Source organism: Homalodisca vitripennis, chromosome 5 (genome assembly GCF_021130785.1).
Source record: "Homalodisca vitripennis isolate AUS2020 chromosome 5, UT_GWSS_2.1, whole genome shotgun sequence".
In the NCBI taxonomy this organism is placed as follows: Eukaryota; Metazoa; Arthropoda; class Insecta; order Hemiptera; family Cicadellidae; genus Homalodisca; species Homalodisca vitripennis.
In genome coordinates, this window is record NC_060211.1 from 175,193,613 (window position 1) to 175,211,527 (window position 17,915).

General features: G+C 34.4%; 1 protein-coding gene across 1 annotated transcript; it reads left to right on the forward strand.

The window, feature by feature from the left end:
* The first annotated feature begins 11,752 nt into the window (after window positions 1-11,752).
* Window positions 11,753-13,272, forward strand: LOC124363218 (B3 domain-containing protein IDEF1-like). The gene is made up of 2 exons (XM_046818382.1): window positions 11,753-11,867; window positions 12,861-13,272. The coding sequence occupies exon 2, from the start codon at window positions 12,985-12,987 to the stop codon at window positions 13,192-13,194; it is 210 nt and encodes a 69-aa protein (XP_046674338.1). The 5' UTR covers window positions 11,753-11,867; window positions 12,861-12,984; the 3' UTR covers window positions 13,195-13,272.
* The last annotated feature ends 4,643 nt before the right edge of the window (window positions 13,273-17,915 follow it).

Here is a 17,915-nt window from a genome sequence, read left to right on the forward strand (position 1 = left end):
TGTACAAACAAGTTGTTATGAGTAATAATGTAACTATTAAAGTCACCAAATTCCAGCGTGAATTTTGTAATGTAATGCAAGCTCATCTCCACGAAATTATATTTTAAGACGAATTGTAAATTTGAATTCGACTAGTAATAAAGGGACGAAAAAAAATAATAAGAATGGCCTTCCCCAAATTAAAGCGCCTCTTGCACTGTTTGCAGGACGGTTTTCCAAAGCTTCCTTTCTTTCGAGCAGAAAGGACCAAGCCATTCTTGACCTCCTCTTCTTCCAATTCGTCTTTCATTCAAGTCAGCCTTTGAGAGTTCCTCTAGTTCAAGTAAATTGTAAGTCCGTCTCTATCTGCTCAAAGGTTGAGCTTTGTGTCTTGTGTACAAGGTTGACTCGGTAATAATTACTTCAAAGTAACAACATTATTTGTGCAAAACTGTTACTAGAAACCAAGAAACCTAAACTAACCCATAGTTACATAGAAATTAAATAATTAATTATAGAAATACATCTTTAATAATTTCCGTTACAATGATTGAGTTGGTAACCATTCATAAAAAAGATATGTACCTGTCAATTCTGTTGAATGATGGAAAATATTCCCTGATACATATCATTTATTTAAAAGTAATATACCAAGGAATTTCACTATTTTCGTATGTAGTAAGAAACTTACTAAATTAGTAACAGGTCCAATTTCTGATATCTTTAAAAGTTAAACACTATTTTGAAGTTTGTCTTTGATGATGGAAGGGTTGTGAAGGAAATAGGATTTTCCGAACATTTGCCATCGTTTAGTGACACACTAAACAACTAAAAGTGATACTACGTTTTGTGTCACTGAACGATGGAAAATGTCCAGGAAATTTGTTTCTTTCATTAAACACTAAATGAACATAACTTATGTTCCTTAAATAGCGTTTCTAGATAGGACATTAAATATTGTTTTTCGTTGACTGACCAAAAGTACTAATATTAGTGTCGATGTGTTTTATTTATCATAAATCAATAAACTTTTATATGAATACAACATTTCCTGAACAAATTCAATACCACCACATATTAAATAGTTTAAAATCCAGAGAGGAATAGTTTTGAGCCGATTCAATCAAGTCATAAAATTAATGTTTGGATATTTTGGAAAGAGGGAAATTGGTTCATTTAGTACAAATTACACACTTTAAAATTCAGTTTAATAATTTATTTAAAGCCATTTTTGTCATTATTTTACGTACACTGCGTTCCTTGCTATGGGAAGAGTAAATTTTAGTGTCTCAAAAAGTATAGCCACAGTTGCAATACTATTGTGATTAATGTATGAAAATTTAACTCGTTATATTTTGTGTCTACTAATTAATAGCCAAGTACTAAAATCTTATTTTTGTCTGTCTGTCTTGCGCACGATATTTCCAGATCCGTCTGACATATTTATTATTATTGTAATTATTTATATATAAGCAATATAATGATGGTGGGCATGACTCCATGGGATTTGGCTGAGCGTCAGCGAATATTTTTCCATTGGTCAAACGGGTAACCATGATGGCGAAGAGGAATTCGCAAACGGAATAGAATCATACGATATTTTTAACTGGTGACATAATAACACATGTAGTCTAATTATCCGCAATATATACGAGTATCTCGAGGAAGTTTCAATTTTTAGACTTTCAATCATTCCTGAAACTTTATGTATACAAGAATAAGTTCTATGACATTGCATGTCCTTCCGTGGAATTTCTATGAGCGTTAGTGAAGTAGGTTTGTTCAGTATCTCTTTTGATTGCAGGGGGGGGTAACATTCTTTTGTGATTGTCTGCTTGCCCGTGTGTTTGTCCTCAAGAATAAAATAAATATTTGAAATTTAGCATGGAAACTCAACGAAGCCTGTGTACTTCTACTTTGTAACACTATCCAAAATCAGAAACTCTATAATTACAGTACCATTATCTAGTCGTGAAAGAGTTAAATATTAACACTCTACACGATGTTGAGTGATGAAAAGCAATCATATTCGTTACCAAACAATATTCACAGAACAATGTCCAGGATGTTTAACATATTGAGAACAATAACTAACCACTTCATCAGACGAATGATGTTGATTTTCAGTTTCCAATTAACGCGGCAAAGGAATTTTTAATTCTGCACTGTGCTCCCAAAGTTACTCATGGAGAGATTTATTGGTACGTACGAAGTCACGGGTTAAAATTTTCAACAGAATGGATTGATTATTTTTACCTTTATAGGTGAATACTAATAACAAGCGCGAGCTCAACCGCTTTCGAGATCAGACTTGTTTGCTTTTTGGCTGAGCGTTATCGAAGCCTATCATTCAAGGGACGGAAAATATTCATTTGATAACTCGAAAATGAACTGACCTATATAGACTTTGCATTAAGCTTCATTTCTACATAATCAACAATCGGGATTTGGCTGAGCGTTAGCGAAGCCTATCATTCAAGGGACGGAAAATGTTTATTTAATAACTCGAAAATAAACTGACCTATACAGTAGAATTTGCATTAAGCTTCATTTCTATATAATCAACAATCGGATTTGGCTGAGCGTTAGCGAAGCCTATCATTCAAGGGACGGAAAATGTTCATTTAATAACTCGAAAATAAACTGACCTATACAGTAGAATTTGCATTAAGCTTCATTTCTATATAATCAACAATCGGATTTGGCTGAGCGTTAGCGAATACATTAGTCTTATGGCTAACCATGATGGTAACGAGAAAACTTACATTTTTATGCATAAAGTGAAAAGAAAAATAGAGCGTGGGAAGTCGATGTCATCTCCCTAGCTCGTAAGAACTAATATTATTTTAACACCGCTATGAAACCTTACTCAGTGGGAACCTATGAATGTGGAAAGATATTACGAGAAAGATTTCATCTGTATACTTTAAATTTTTGAATGAAACTTCATTTCAGAGACAAGAACTACCACCATGTAATTATGCTGAGCGTTGTTGTAGCATCAGTAGGCTGATCGTAATTTCTCTTTTACCTGCCGGTGGGATGTAAAAGTATATATTCTATATGATCGTCTGTCTGTTTATCTAATGAGATTAGCTATAGATTTGAAATGTTGCGAGCAATCTTAGCGACTTCTGTTACGCGACCCGCGGCGTGTTTTATTATAGAATACTATTGTGGGGAGCCAGCGCAAACTATCAATTTTTCAGAGCATTCAAATTGCAGAAGCAAGCGATTCGCATAATCGCACAGTTAAGGTTCAGAGAAACATGCAAGGAAGCTTTTAAAAAACTGCAACTGTTGACTCTGCCGTGTCTCTACATCCTAGAGACAATCTTTTTTTGTATGTCTAAATGTGCCATGACACGTGGCCGAGACATACATTCGTATGGGACAAGAGGCAGAGATACCTACCGAACTGGAAGTCACAGGACGGGGGTTTACGAACACTTGCCTTCGCAGGCAGGAGTTCGTTTTCTCAACAAGTTGCCAAATTCAATCAAAAATACCCCAACGCCCAAGGCGTTAAAAGCTCGTTTAAAACGCTTTTTAGTGTCTCAAGCATTTTATAGTGCTGACGAGTTTATGGCATTCGACTGGGTGACCGCACAATTGGAACACTGACAGCCGGCGTTGGAAAATGGGAAAATTGGCATGAGTGAATGTGGTGCGACTGAAATTTCTGTATGTTTGACTGGTCTCAATGTGGAGTGATTGGTCCAAATTATAGAAAAATGACTATTGCTATACATTTTTTGTAATTTTCTGGCAAAATAAAAATGATTTGATTTGATTTGAAAATGATCAGTACAGTACACGTGGGGCACACCGAATGTGTAACTCGTCAGTTTTCTGTGCTATACGAATGAAAAATGGTCTTCGTGAGGAAATATACTTCACTAAACATAACACTGCGCCGAGGGAGGATCTCCTCTTCAATATTAGATTTTATAATGTTACGTAGCAGTAATTTTCTTCCCTAACACCGCCCGAGGTCGAGTTTAGTAAAAGTCACAGTAATTAACGGAACGACCGGCGGCCCGACTTCCCTTGTGTAAAGAGGCCATGTCGGCCAAACCCCTCAAAGCCTCCGCCCTGGGCTAGCCGCGGTTCATCTCGCCCCTTCCCGTGGTCTGATAACTTTCCCGAACGCCGCGTGCAGCTCCAGCCAACGTGTATAACGAACGCCGTTATTTCGTATACTTTTTTGGCTGAGCGTGAGCGAAGCCTGTTACTAAGTGAGCTGGATTTTTTTGTCACAAGATATCTCGAAGTATAGGCAATATCGAATTTGATCATAGTGCATATGTCACTCCTGGAAGCTGGCTGAGCGTTAGCGAAACCTAATTGTCCACAGGATATATCGGTAACGGATTCAGCTATAGGCTGTTAGAGGACTTGAAATATTCCTCTCGCATTTCATGTATGTCCATATTTAATGAGCGAATTGTTATTGACACAGGTTCGATTACAATGTTGTAGCTAGATCTAGCTGTCCAAGTCGTTGATCTTTGCTGTAGCTTAGTTGTGCAATCTAACCGAAAGGTCACAGGTTCGATCGCAAGGAAGTCAATAAACATTTTAAACGGGTATGGACTTTTCCCCTTAAAACGCTTTAATACACAATTAAATTACCATTGGGGTAGATACAGCCCGCATAAAAAATAAATGCTGGATATACGTGTACTTAAATTTTTAGTTTATGAGACAATTAGACTACACTTCACCTATTTATAGGCTTCACATATTTATAGGTGTCTCTGATGCCGAAACGAAGTAAATTTTTCGTTTTGAGCTTCGTTGAAGACTTTTTTGGATCTCTTCAGAAGGACATGACTCCAGACTCCAGGAGTCAAGTCTGAGACAGTGTCAGATACCAGACGCTGCAATAAAAGGAAGGTGAACTGGAGCTAAGCTCAAAATTCTATTGAATCAACCCTTACTACCATAGCCTACGGTAGGTGTACTAATTTCACCGAACAATTCTCAACGAGATGTAAGGGAGGTATGTACAATAAATAATAAAACAATTGCAATTTCAACTTGTTAAACAAAGAAAAAAAACAGTTGAGGTACAGTTCAGTCTTAATACTACTGTATACTTCCCAAATTGAGATGGGAATGCAAAAATTGATAATCTTACTCTTTATATTTCATCGGATATTATGCAAACTGGACACACTATGAACAATATTTTTATAATAGTTCCACTTATTTAATCGAAATTGTTTATAATCTTTCTTAATTAAACTTTCGGCTATATTGAATGGGACAATCAGAATAATAATAAATCAGAATATTGAGCATTGACACAGGAAGAGATTGTATCCTATCTTATCATAAAAAGTAATTATTGCTATTCCAATGTATTGTTTTATTACGGAACTAAACATTCCACTTTTATATATCTCCGATTGTTAGCTATACTATGTGGGTCGGTTTAAATCTATAAAAAAGATAAACTGCATAGTATAACTAATTAAAAAAAACATTTAGCTATAAAATAACTCAAATAAACCAAATGTTTATACTAGTAGCGTTGCTAACGGACGTATATAACGACTATGTCTCAATTAGTGTTTAGATATTTGCATATTTTAAACGAATTTTTGAAATATAATCAACGGTCCCTTCCATTTTTCGAATTTTATTGAGATCGTTTTGTATAAATGTGTATTTAGACAGTTTTCTTTTTATTTATAACGTTGTTTACATTTGTATAAAACTTTATGTTCTAGGATTACTACTAAGTAAGTTGTATGTTGGGAGATTATGTTAATGCGAAATCAGGAGAATTCCGGTTTCCCTTTTGACAGCAATGTGTTCATGGACCTGAGGCTCCGTGTTGAGATCTCAAAGGCGGAATGTCGGAATGGAACGCGTCCTGTACCACGCTATCCTAGGTGAGAGTACAAAACTATATATTAAGCTACTGCAAGGCATGCACTCTTAAAAATGTTCATAAATAATTTACTTGTAAAAATTAAATATTCACTTTATGCAACAAAGTAACTTACCTGTACCCTCTTCGCTACCATCAGTCCAGTACGTCATAGCTATTTTCATTCGTCTAGAAGCCGAAAACAAATTTGCATTCTACAGGGTGCCCCAGAACTCTCTACCAATATTTTCAGGTATTATTCTCGGACCGAAGGCGTACCAAAATATCGTACTAAAACTTTCGAAAACCCAATAATTACCTGAATATCCGTCATTTTTTCACATAAGTATTTGAAATTTAAGAACAGTTTGTCGTAAAACAAGTACACGCTAGATTTTTGAAATTTCGCGCTTATTCTACTGACAAGGTTCAAAATCTGTTTCAATAAAACTGGCTGTAGGAATATTGAACATCAGTTGTTGAAACTGAACTGAAACTGTTCATACAGCAGCAAAAATTAGTCCCTTAATTGAACATTATTTTGTACTCTGTCATAACATCAAAACTATTGTTTATTCATTACAAGTCCTATGTAAATAAAGTTATTATTTTTGTAGGTTATAAACATAATTATATTCTTACTTTTAAATCAAAAGAAATTTAGGTAACGATATGACCGTAATTCAACAATATAATGATATAATCCTGCTATAGGTAACGATATGACCGTAATTCAACAATATAATGATATAATCCTGCTATAGGTAACGATATGACCGTAATTCAACAATATAATGATATAATCCTGCTTTAGGTAGCGATATGACCGTAATTCAACAATATAATGATATAATCCTGCTATAGGTAACGATATGACCGTAATTCAACAATATAATGATATAATCCTGCTATAGGTAACGATATGACCGTAATTCAACAATATAATGATATAATCCTGCTGTAGGTAACGATATGACCGTAATTCAACAATATAATGATATAATCCTGCTATAGGTAACGATATGACCGTAATTCAACAATATAATGATATAATCCTGCTATAGGTAACGATATAATTCAACAATATAATGATATAATGCTGCTATAGGTAACGATATGACGTAATTCAACAATATAATGATATAATCCTGCTATAGGTAATGATATGACCGTAATTCAACACTATAATGCTATATAATATATAATCAGCCGGTTAAAACGGATTAAAACAGCGAAAATTAAAACAGCTGATTTGTATAACTCACAAACAGTGCTCACATAATGACTGGATATTTTTGTAGTAGTCATTTATTTCAAAGCGCATTATCTCCCTTATCTATGAATAGGTTTTCTTATACTTGTTATAGTTGGATTTGTAGTTAAATAGTCTAACTAAAATGTAATAACTAAGATTTTTTTGTAATGTGACGTTTTTAAGATATTTACGCTTATACATTTCAGGAAACCGCCATTTTGTAAATAAAGCTTCTAAATTTTTTTCTGTAATTAGACCTTCAGTTTTTAAAAGTATGTATCATATTTCAATATATTTTGACAAGCAGTTCTCAAATTAAAAGTATTTAAGTGAAAAATGGCGGTTATTTGGGTAATTGTTGACTATTCGAGAGTTTTAATACCATATTTTGGTTTGCCTTTGATACAGGACCTGAAAATATTGGTAGAGAGTTCTGGGACACCCTGTATAAATACATAACCTACTTTTTTGTGAAATGGATTTAATAATTTATCCTAGAAAAAAATCTACCGTGAGTTGCTTATATTCTTGTGGGGTCACAGTGAAAGGGCAGCGAAAGAGTTATATAAGCAGCTAACAATATTTTTTTAGATCACATTGTTTGATTACAAATATGTAAACAACCGTTAGACACAGAAATAATTGTTATATTTGTGACACACTAAGAGATAAAGCGATTAGTCTTCACTTTCAGCCAAAAAGTCGGTTTTTATTGGGACGTTTGACGCTGTTTTGGCTTTAATTTTCGTCTGTCACAGTTGGTTTTAATTGTATCAAGGTAATAAAACTATGATCTGAGAAGCAATGTTGTTTCATCGTTTTAACCACTTTGATATCCTCCCACTTCGCCCCTCCCCCCCCCTAATTATTGCTCTGACGAGTGATTTCTGCCTGAATGGAAACCGCGTTAACAATGTCACGAAAAACTAGGTTCTTCCTATACTTATACAATTCAAACTAGCGCTCGTATTCTAAACCTATTTGTTGCTATCATGTTTTTGCGAAAATTATGTTTATAATGCTTGTATAAGAGTCTAAAATAATATAACTATTACAAAATAAAATTAATTTCCATATCCATTAAAAAGAAAGAGAAACTTGTGTGAAATAAACCTAAGATTAAAACTACTAAATATTTCGGTGTCCATTGTAGCCGAAGATTTTAAAGTGATTTTATTTACGAATTTTTATTGTTATCGTTAAAAATACGAGTTTTTTTAGTGGCGGATAAATTATCAAAGTAAACTTTTGGGCCTTCATGCCATCCCCAAATTTTCTGTAATTCGAAAACTGTGTCGTAGAATAGATCACTGAAATCTGTTATCAACGACTATCCGAAGAGATCCAGTAAGATGCTTTATTGTTCCAACACGTTGTGTGTTAAAAATGTTACTTTATTATAAAGTATTATAGGCTAATCATAAAGAATTTTATGGATAATATGAGATTCATTGTGAAAGCTTGTTCTTAATATTGTACCAAATTATACATTTAATTATCTCAAAATAAATATTATAGTATCGAGACTAAGCAGATGTAATTATAAAGTTTGAATACAAATTTCGTTTTTTAGTCATTTATTGTATTTCAATACTGTTCTTGAATCAACAGCCACTGGAAAACGTTGTTAAAATGACATTGCGCAATGGTCAGTCGGTAACAGTTGCTGAAAATAACACGTTGCCGCATCCTGTTGTCGGCTGGCAGAATAACACTGCAACATCGTTACCGCTAAACAACGACAATTTCCATCCTTACCGAAAGTATATCATAGTATTAACCTCCTCAACTGTAATAGGTGTAATAAGGTCGTTAATGATTAGCTTACAACACTTTAGAAAACAGTAATGTGCTGCCAATTTGCTTTCATAAAACGAAATCAGTACAATAATCACATAATAAATAGCTTTGGTTGTAGGGATCCACTACTATTTTGATTTTTATAATTGAAGATACCTTTCGTTTATATCCGACTGCCTACTCTGGGAAGTAAGATAGATCAATTTAGAATTAGTGTAATTGTTACGTTTAGTTATGGAGGGTGCAATTATGGAGCATGGAACCCAGTGTAACAAACTGAACTGAGAAGAAAATGGAGTATGTGATGAACCAGCGGATCTTTATAATTCATGGAAAAGCAGAAAATCTTATTTAGTAAAGTATGTAGGCATCATGGACTTACCTGATTCGTAACACTTTAAGACCATATTGTAGGGTAACATAATGATAGAATGAAGTAATTTTGAATTGAGAAAATCCCCAACAGCTACGATAAAAAATACAATTTCAACATTTTGTAAGAAATTTATTTTATGCTTATGTTTGCAAGTTTTACGCCTATAAGATACTCATAAAGAGCACACGTAAAGACAGAAATAAGCTTCCGTTAATTGGTGAGAGAGATTCTGCTAACGCTCAGCCAAGTAAACTTCCTATTGGCTCGTTTTAAAATATATAAATGAATAGAAAGGACGTAAACACTAATGAGTTTTCAAGACCAATACATTATTCCGGAAATCCCATTGTTGCAATGAATGTTGCCAACACAGAAGAACGTATTCATCGCATCACAGATAAATGACGAATAACTTTAAAACGCTGCCATTTCAGTTAGAGTGGACCTTTTGAGGTCCGGTTTGCGGCAATGTGTTCTACTAACTAAGACCTTTAATTTGATATAAAACTCGACCTATGCTGCTATTTAAGAATTTTGTCTGACTCCTCGTGGGCCGTCCCCCATAAGGGATAAAAAAGTTTTAATACCTTAAAAAACTAGACATTTATGGCTATTATTGATATACCAAGTCTCATTACTTTATCTATATTGGTAAAAATATATTAAACCGTTCCGGGACTTTTTTACCATTCTGTATATATATATATATATATATATATATATATATATATATATATATACAGATCTGTATATATATAGAAATCCACAAATTTACTATTACTTATCCTTGTACATCTTCCAAAAAAGCCAGCGACGAAAGAGATGTACACTATATTTTCTAGTCTAGGTGTATCTGATCGACATCAGAATGTTAGGAGTTCATTTTGAGCAACTTTTTTCGTCTCTTAAATAATAAAATCGTCAAACGAAAATGCTTTTCTCATATGTTTTTTAACCTGACAAACTTAACAAACCAACTGTCAGCCCCGTTAATAATAGTTAAATACATTTCAGCCAGTCACTTTATCTTATTGACTAACGATTTTTTAACGACTATTGAGGTGTTTAACACTTGGTATAGATTGTAAAGGTAAAATATTATATTGTATGAGAAAAATTATCCTTTGATTTGTTTAACCCTTTCGATGCCAAATATATATGAAGGTCTTTGTTTTTTTTTATTTCGCAGGAGCGTATGTAATTATCTTATTTCATGGTAATGTATAGATTTATGTGTAAATATAAATGAGACCTGGTGTTCGAGTCCGTAAAAATTTTTGGGTGTCTGTGTGCATACTTTTGTTTATTGCATATGTGGCGAGAATGTTTCTGGCAGTTCTACCTTTCATATAAACAATAGTTTAAAAAGTAATAATAATAATAAATAAAATAATACTTTGAAAAATAATGTCTCCTCGTGGAAACAGGAATCATACGATTTCCTAGATTGTAGTTACAAGAGCAACTCGTAAGTATATTCACAGTGTTTTTTTTTTTTTTTTTTTTTTTTTTTTTTTTTTTTTTAATTTATTTATCTTGATAGAATATTGCAAGAATATTTATTGTAAGTAAGATGGTAAGATTATTGTGAGTATTTTAAGAGCTCTTAAAAACATTTCAATGTTTTTTGCATGTATAATGGATACCATTGTTTTTTAAAAGGAAAATCTTACAATATCTTCTGCTAAGTAAAATGGGTACCATAGAATTTTTTCTCATATTTTCTGCTACAACTATTGCAATTAATGTGGTGAGTAACAACATTCATTCCTTCATTCATACAGCCCGTACTCTACGCAACAATAGCGCGGCTTACAGTCGATTTCTTTCTTTAAAAAGGTGTTCTATCCGTTTCAACAAAAACAAAAGCCCGTGCTTTTACAATGCTAGTTGGCTCTAGACTCCGATACTAATAAACACATGTTTAAATATCGAAAAAAAACAAATGAAAACCGTTTGCCGGGTAAAGTGCAGGCCCTCTTTGTTCCCAAATTATCCGGGACGGTTTCCTGCACAATTTCGGTTAGCGGCGTCGCGACGCGCTCGGGTAGCGGCGTCTTAAAGAAAACCGATGTTATCCTTTCATCGCGGTACACAATTGCGGAAACAATATTTCTCTAACATAAACGCCCTTTCTTTCCCGAGCGGGGCGCAGGCTTTAATCACTTCCGCCCTAAGACAAAGCCGTGTAATGAAAATTACTTTTCCCTTACCTAAGATTAAATTTTTCTAAGGCTTATCTGAAGAGGGTTTTACAAGGGACTGTACTAACCACAGCATCCTTATATGTGCTACAGACGAGGGGTTATGATTAGTCTTACAGAGTGAGTGAGAGAGAGAGAGAGGAGGGCTGTTTGAGACAAACACGAAGGGTGGGTGGTGGGTGGGGGGTTAGGGCATGCGCGCGCTCTCACCTCGCCCTACTAGGGTGGTAGGGCTCAGTCTTAGTCGTGTGATGGCGCTAGTGTCGTCTGCTTCTGTGTCGCGATAAGCGCGAGTGTTCTATTCTAGCTCTGTGTACCGCCGTGTAGCTTATCTCTCTTCTGCCATCGGCCACTGCAGTTCACCAGCTGATCGTAAGGCTACATACACACCGTGCTGTGGTGCTTCCCGCCGTAACCCGTCCTGGCCCTCTCCACATCCTGCACCGAGAGGGTGGAACTATCCTGTGTAGAGATTCCAGTGTTTCAACTGATACAGTGACGACTGAGTGGTGGCTACCCCACAAGGTGTGAATGGACAGTGCAAGTGAAACCAACCGACACGTTTGATTCTAAACGGAGGTGTAACGTATAACACCTATTGTGATCGATATTCACTCACTGTACTCTGTCTGACATGTCTTTGTAATATTCTATAATTCCAATGATTTCTCACTAGTATAGAGTAACTCAGAGTACAGAGTAACAAGTCAAAGCCATTTTTTCTGTACTTTGTAGTACTTATTGAAATGGAAGTATACGTAATTTACCACAGTTAACTGTTAAATTACTTCACAAGAGAAAATTCTTGGCTCTTACCAAATTTGTTTTAATTTATAAAATTTGAAGCAAAATAAGGTAGTAAATATTGATATTTTACTCTAGAAAAAAATAAAAGTTAGAATACACGAGCATGAATAAAATCTTGCCGTTAGAAAATATTGATATTTTACTCTAGAAAAGTAAAATAAAAGTTATAATACGTGAACATGAATTAAATCTCGCTGTGCTCTAACACTATTGATGTTTTCAGTTCGGTCGAAACCAAATGAAAACCGTTTCTCTCCCTGGGGGAACGGGAATCGAGGGGAATTAAAGGGATGGTACTTATTTTTCTTGTTATTATTTTATGTTTTGTTAGTCAAACCGTAATAAATTCGTATATTAGGCTAATAATATGTTTACTAATTATTGTGTAATTTCGTATGAATTATCGTAAGAATATCATAGAAATTCAGATGTACGGGATTTACATTCTCGGGAAACGCTGTCTGACACTGGAATCTCACCTCTGGTAATAATTTCCCCAGTTGCTTAGCCGAAGTGTGTGTGCATGTAGCCTTACTGAGGGTGCGGATGCCGGTGTAGGTGCGTGTGTAGGATGCCGCCCGTCGCCAGCGGTCACAGGGACAGTGCCAGTGAACGTGACAGACGTGCTGAGACCCTGTACTTGTGAGAACTCCAGAGACCCGTGGTGGAAGTGGAACCGACCATGTACAACCACAACCACCACCAGTACAGCCACAACCACGAGTATAGCCACAACCACAACCATGAGTACAACCAGCCCGAGGAGGCCTTTACGCCGCCACTCCCCCGTCGCAACACCCAGAGGTCAGTGATAACGAGTGTGGATGTGATAAGAGTCGGGATGGAGATACGCATCGTAAATTACTCTCTGGAAGTGAATCAATCATACTGACTAGTCTGGCAACTAATCAATTCATTGACAATCGAATGATACAAAGAAGATTTCTTAATTGTAAAACCGATATATTTAGTCAGGCAACACACAAATTACGATTTTCCAAGTACTTTCCCTTAATAGACATTTGAGTTTAGACTATAACAAATACTTGTATACGTCATGGCAAAGTTGAAGCACTATTTCCTTTTTACAATTATTATTTATCCGCGCAATTTCTAATTTCTATTTAGTAGCCAACCTCTTATGTGTTTCTTCACTTTTAGAATTATTAAATCAGTTAGAAATTATTAAAGAGTCTGATTCCAGAACTGGTTTGATAGATTTGAAGCAGTACTCAGAATTATCAAAAATTTCAAATTGCATATATGAACATTTTCTTCAAAGCACCATTTATCATTACTTATTTTGACTGCAGTATATTTTGAAAAAATAACCAACATTCTATTGCATATTCTATGTAATCTATACACAAAACGAATACACTGAATTATAGAATTTTGAAACATGTTAGAACGAAAATGCTAACCAAGACTACAATTTACATAGTGCATTTCACTAGTCCGCTGTAAGTAACATATGATGAATTGTTTGACAGAACTTCATACTTATCCAATATAAGACATTTTAGTTCTATGCACAATTTGGTTAGTAATCTTTCATTCACGTTTCCCTTCTCGATCTTTAAAACATAAATGTAAATGAGTTAAAAGTAGCTTTTCGTTTACAGCTGTTTCGTTTCGTTCGAAAACATAATGATGTAATTTATCAAGGTGCATTCAGAGTTTTCAAAATTCCTGTACAATAATGTATTAAACACCCAATATTGTTTGTCTTTGCTTAGTAAACATACCAAAATAAGCAGGATGAAAAGGATCCGCTTTCAATTGACCAATTAATATATGGATTTATGTCTTACTCATCTTAGTGCAATGATGGAGCAAAGTTTCAGGATCACATTTTTAAATTTAGAAAGAAGTTGTTTTTATGCTTTGCCTCAAAAATAATTTATATTTGTAAGGTATGTTTTAATGCAATGGTAAACCTCAGGGTTCTTTGATTTTGTCCATGTTGTTTTATACAACGTATATTGATTCTATTTGTTCAGCTAATAAGCTACCCGTTTCTCAAAAATTATGATTTGCATTTGACACGCATAAAAGACTATATAATCTCTACTTTGTTAATAATGTCCACGTGACGTGACAACATTTTTGCTTAAAAAATTCGAGATTCCACAACTCATCTAGGATCGGAATATTTTATGTTAAGTAGTTTACCTGTTGCCCCGAGAGCAATTTATTATTATGGATTTCAGACTCTGCGAATAGTTGAAGCGAAAGATCTACATTCTGACGCTAGACTTTATGCAATATAAACTATCTGCATCTCACATTTTACACTCGGGGCGTTCTGAGCGCCGTTCAACAGCAACCCTTCTTGAATAATTGATACCCGTCAATATTTATATTATTTTTCCCAATTAAAAAAACTAGCTTGTACTATCGCTGTATGTTTAAAACACTACACAACTATTTTGAGTATTTTAGAAAGATTTATCTCTAAGCACTCAAAGAGAATCCTAAATGTGTTTCTCTAAACTTTGTTGATGGTAACTTTGAAACTCTTTAGTTTGTAAATGTTTTATATATTAAGTTTTTTACACCTGAAGAAGAGGGTGGATTACAATTCACGAAACGTTTTGTCATAATTTATGTGCAACACGTAACGATGGAAAATGTCCGAAATACAACTATATTCTTAAATTTGCTTTCCACGTTGTAGTTTTCCCCCCACTATATCACTATTTCAGATGCTTTAAATAACTAATTATCTTTTTGTGATTTTAATGACAGATCTGAGCCGTCTGGGCATTCTTCTTTGTCAAATATTTATCTTACATAAATATCATAGAGTTTTTTTTTTTGTAAAATTCGTCCTCTTTACCTCCAAAAACACAAGTACCTCTTCAAAATTACTCAGATTGGCCTTGCTTTCCTTGATAACCTAAATAAAACTTAAATAAGGACATACTGAGGTAGTGTACTTACAACTGGACGAATGCCACACTTTACTTACTTAAGACCAAGTATGTGCTGTATGTGATAAATAGAATTTCAACTTAATTTTGTAATATGAAAGTATAAGAAGTCTAACCACTAACTGGAAATGTCACATAGTAACTACTTTAATTAAACTTTTTCACAAAATTACGCTTTTTCAAAAACATTTTTATGTGGAGTTCTACCTTTTTGAATTTGGTTCCTGAGAGGGTAAACTAGCGTTTTGCTACTAAATAAAAAGACATGCTTTCAAAATGAGTCACGTGAATACAAGTGTGTTTGTTTTATGTAAATGGATGTATTGGTAGATATAACCAAAAACATACTCCTTTTTGAGTATTTCTTTAACTACGGTACTATTTATGATTTATGTTATTATGATTTGCATTATACAAGCACATAGTCTTTTTTTATTCTATAGATGCACTTTTAAGAAAGAAATTGACCGTCAGCCGCGTCAATATTGGTGGAGGTCGAAATGGGAAGATATCGAAAGGTTTAAAAATATCAAACCTTTTTTGCTCGCTTTATATTTTTCCTAGCTCGACACAATTGAACTGATCGATCATCAAACAAATGAACAATAGTTATTTATATTAACGTATGAAAACCAGGCAAAAAGAGTGAAATTTACAATTTTAAACCAAATAGTCACGCCGTATGTAAGTGTAAATTAATTAATTATTTACTTTTATTTCCAATCGATACAAACAAAATTTTAAAGCATTAACACTTTTGAAAATTTACTGGCCACTTTTGAAGTAGTGTGGCCAGTTAGTAAATAGAATAAACAATAAATAAACATTTATGAGAGTATAGCATCTTAGATTACTTTAAGCCGCCATTTGGGTGTCTGCTAAAAGTATTTATGTAATATTACGATTAAAAAAATAATTATACTCAATAAATACATAGACAAATATAAATAACAATAAATTCAAATAAATACCAATAAACAAATATAAGAAGCAATGGCAAATATACAAAGACCATGAAACTCTGTCAAAGTACCTTACACCTTATGACGTCACAATGCTTAGATGGTCAATGTCTTACTGCAAAGTAGGCCAAATAATAAGTTGCTGTTAAGTGTAGCTAACCTTGATTTTAAATTTATCTACATGTCTGACAGTTGGTTTTTAGTGTAACTAACAAAATATAATCTGAAAAAACAATATTTTTTCATATTTAACCCTTCTTGATACCTTTCGATTCTGGCCTCCATCATAACGAGTGTGGCACGATACATTTCTTTCTTCTGGGAAATCCCTCTACTGATTTCAAGATAAACTCAGATGTATGTATAACAAGGCAAATTGGCTCTGTACTGTGATAGCTGCAGTTTCCATTGCCTGCCTAACCCTTCTTAAGATACTTCTATAACAACTGAAATTCCCACCCTTGCAGTCCTACATAACTGCATGGATGTTTCTATTCCCCTTCTAAACCCGCGACTCGAGAAGCCAGTTCCGCCAGAAGGTGGACGACTCTCCACCTCCATAAATCCGTTCCCGATCATTAAGCGGCTGTTATCTTTGCCGTTGTCATCTATTTTCGTTCGTCTCCACGAACCGCTTCCGCCATCGCAATCAATCGAATCCACTTGAAAGAAAATTGGCAACCGCCATCGGATGCTTTTTAGTCTCGAGTGGCCTTTACAGGTGCTTTGGGGGGAATGGGGTTCATTATTCTTAAATCGCTTTCAGTGCTTTGAGAGAATTTTAAATTAGCGGGGGGAGAGATGACACGATTTTGCTGTTTCCATGAAGAGTCTGCGAGTAACAGAACGGTGATGCTAAATGCTTTACTTTCGTTGTGGAAATCATACTTTTCACACCACATTGTGTCACAGAAATCTTAAAACCCGCTATTAAATAAGTAAATCTGAATTATAGTTAATTCTTTTACGGTCAAAAGTTACTGGAGTTCTTTACACTTTAAAAACACAACCTTTTTAGGAAAAATTGTAAAATATTAGTGGTTAGCATTTGACGCAGAATTTAGTAGCGTCTTGTAATCGGGCATAAATGAAAACTGCGCCAGATTAGAACATGCATTTTTTATAGTAAACACGTCAAAGTTTAATGGCATGTTTTTATCATAAAACAAATTTCCTTAACACGTTCACGATGACAGCTTCTTTCCGCATTTATTTATTTGCCGTCGTATTTTTCAATAATGATGGCAAAAAACCGTAATTGTTTTTTTACGTTATACGTCCAAATATAACGAGAAATATATGTAGACTTCGAAATTTTGCACTAAAAAATCCATTTCAATAAGTTTTTATGATCTCTGTATTCTTCAAGGGATACCTAAAAAATTTATTTACCTTAAAAATAAAGCAATCTTGCACCCGACGGGGTACACAATAGTCTGAGGTATTTATTTAAGCGCGAGATCACATTTAACAAACCACCAAGAAGGACAAACTATAAAAAAAAAAGAAAAGCATAGCAACGTGTACCCGATCGGGTTACGAAAACCCGGTGTGTATCCGATCGGGTATTCAACGGGAGTTGTGTAAGATCGCGTTTACCCGATGGGGTACACGTCGTCGTGAACGTGCTAGAAAGTATTTCATTAAAAGATATGTTATTTTTACTATACAAGTATTTAAGTTAAAATCAGTCAGATTATGTTGGTTATTGGAAT

Coding starts and splice junctions, on each gene's coding strand:
- LOC124363218 (XM_046818382.1), top strand. CDS start 12,985: ATGTACAACCACAACCACCACCAGTACAGCCACAACCACGAGTATAGC.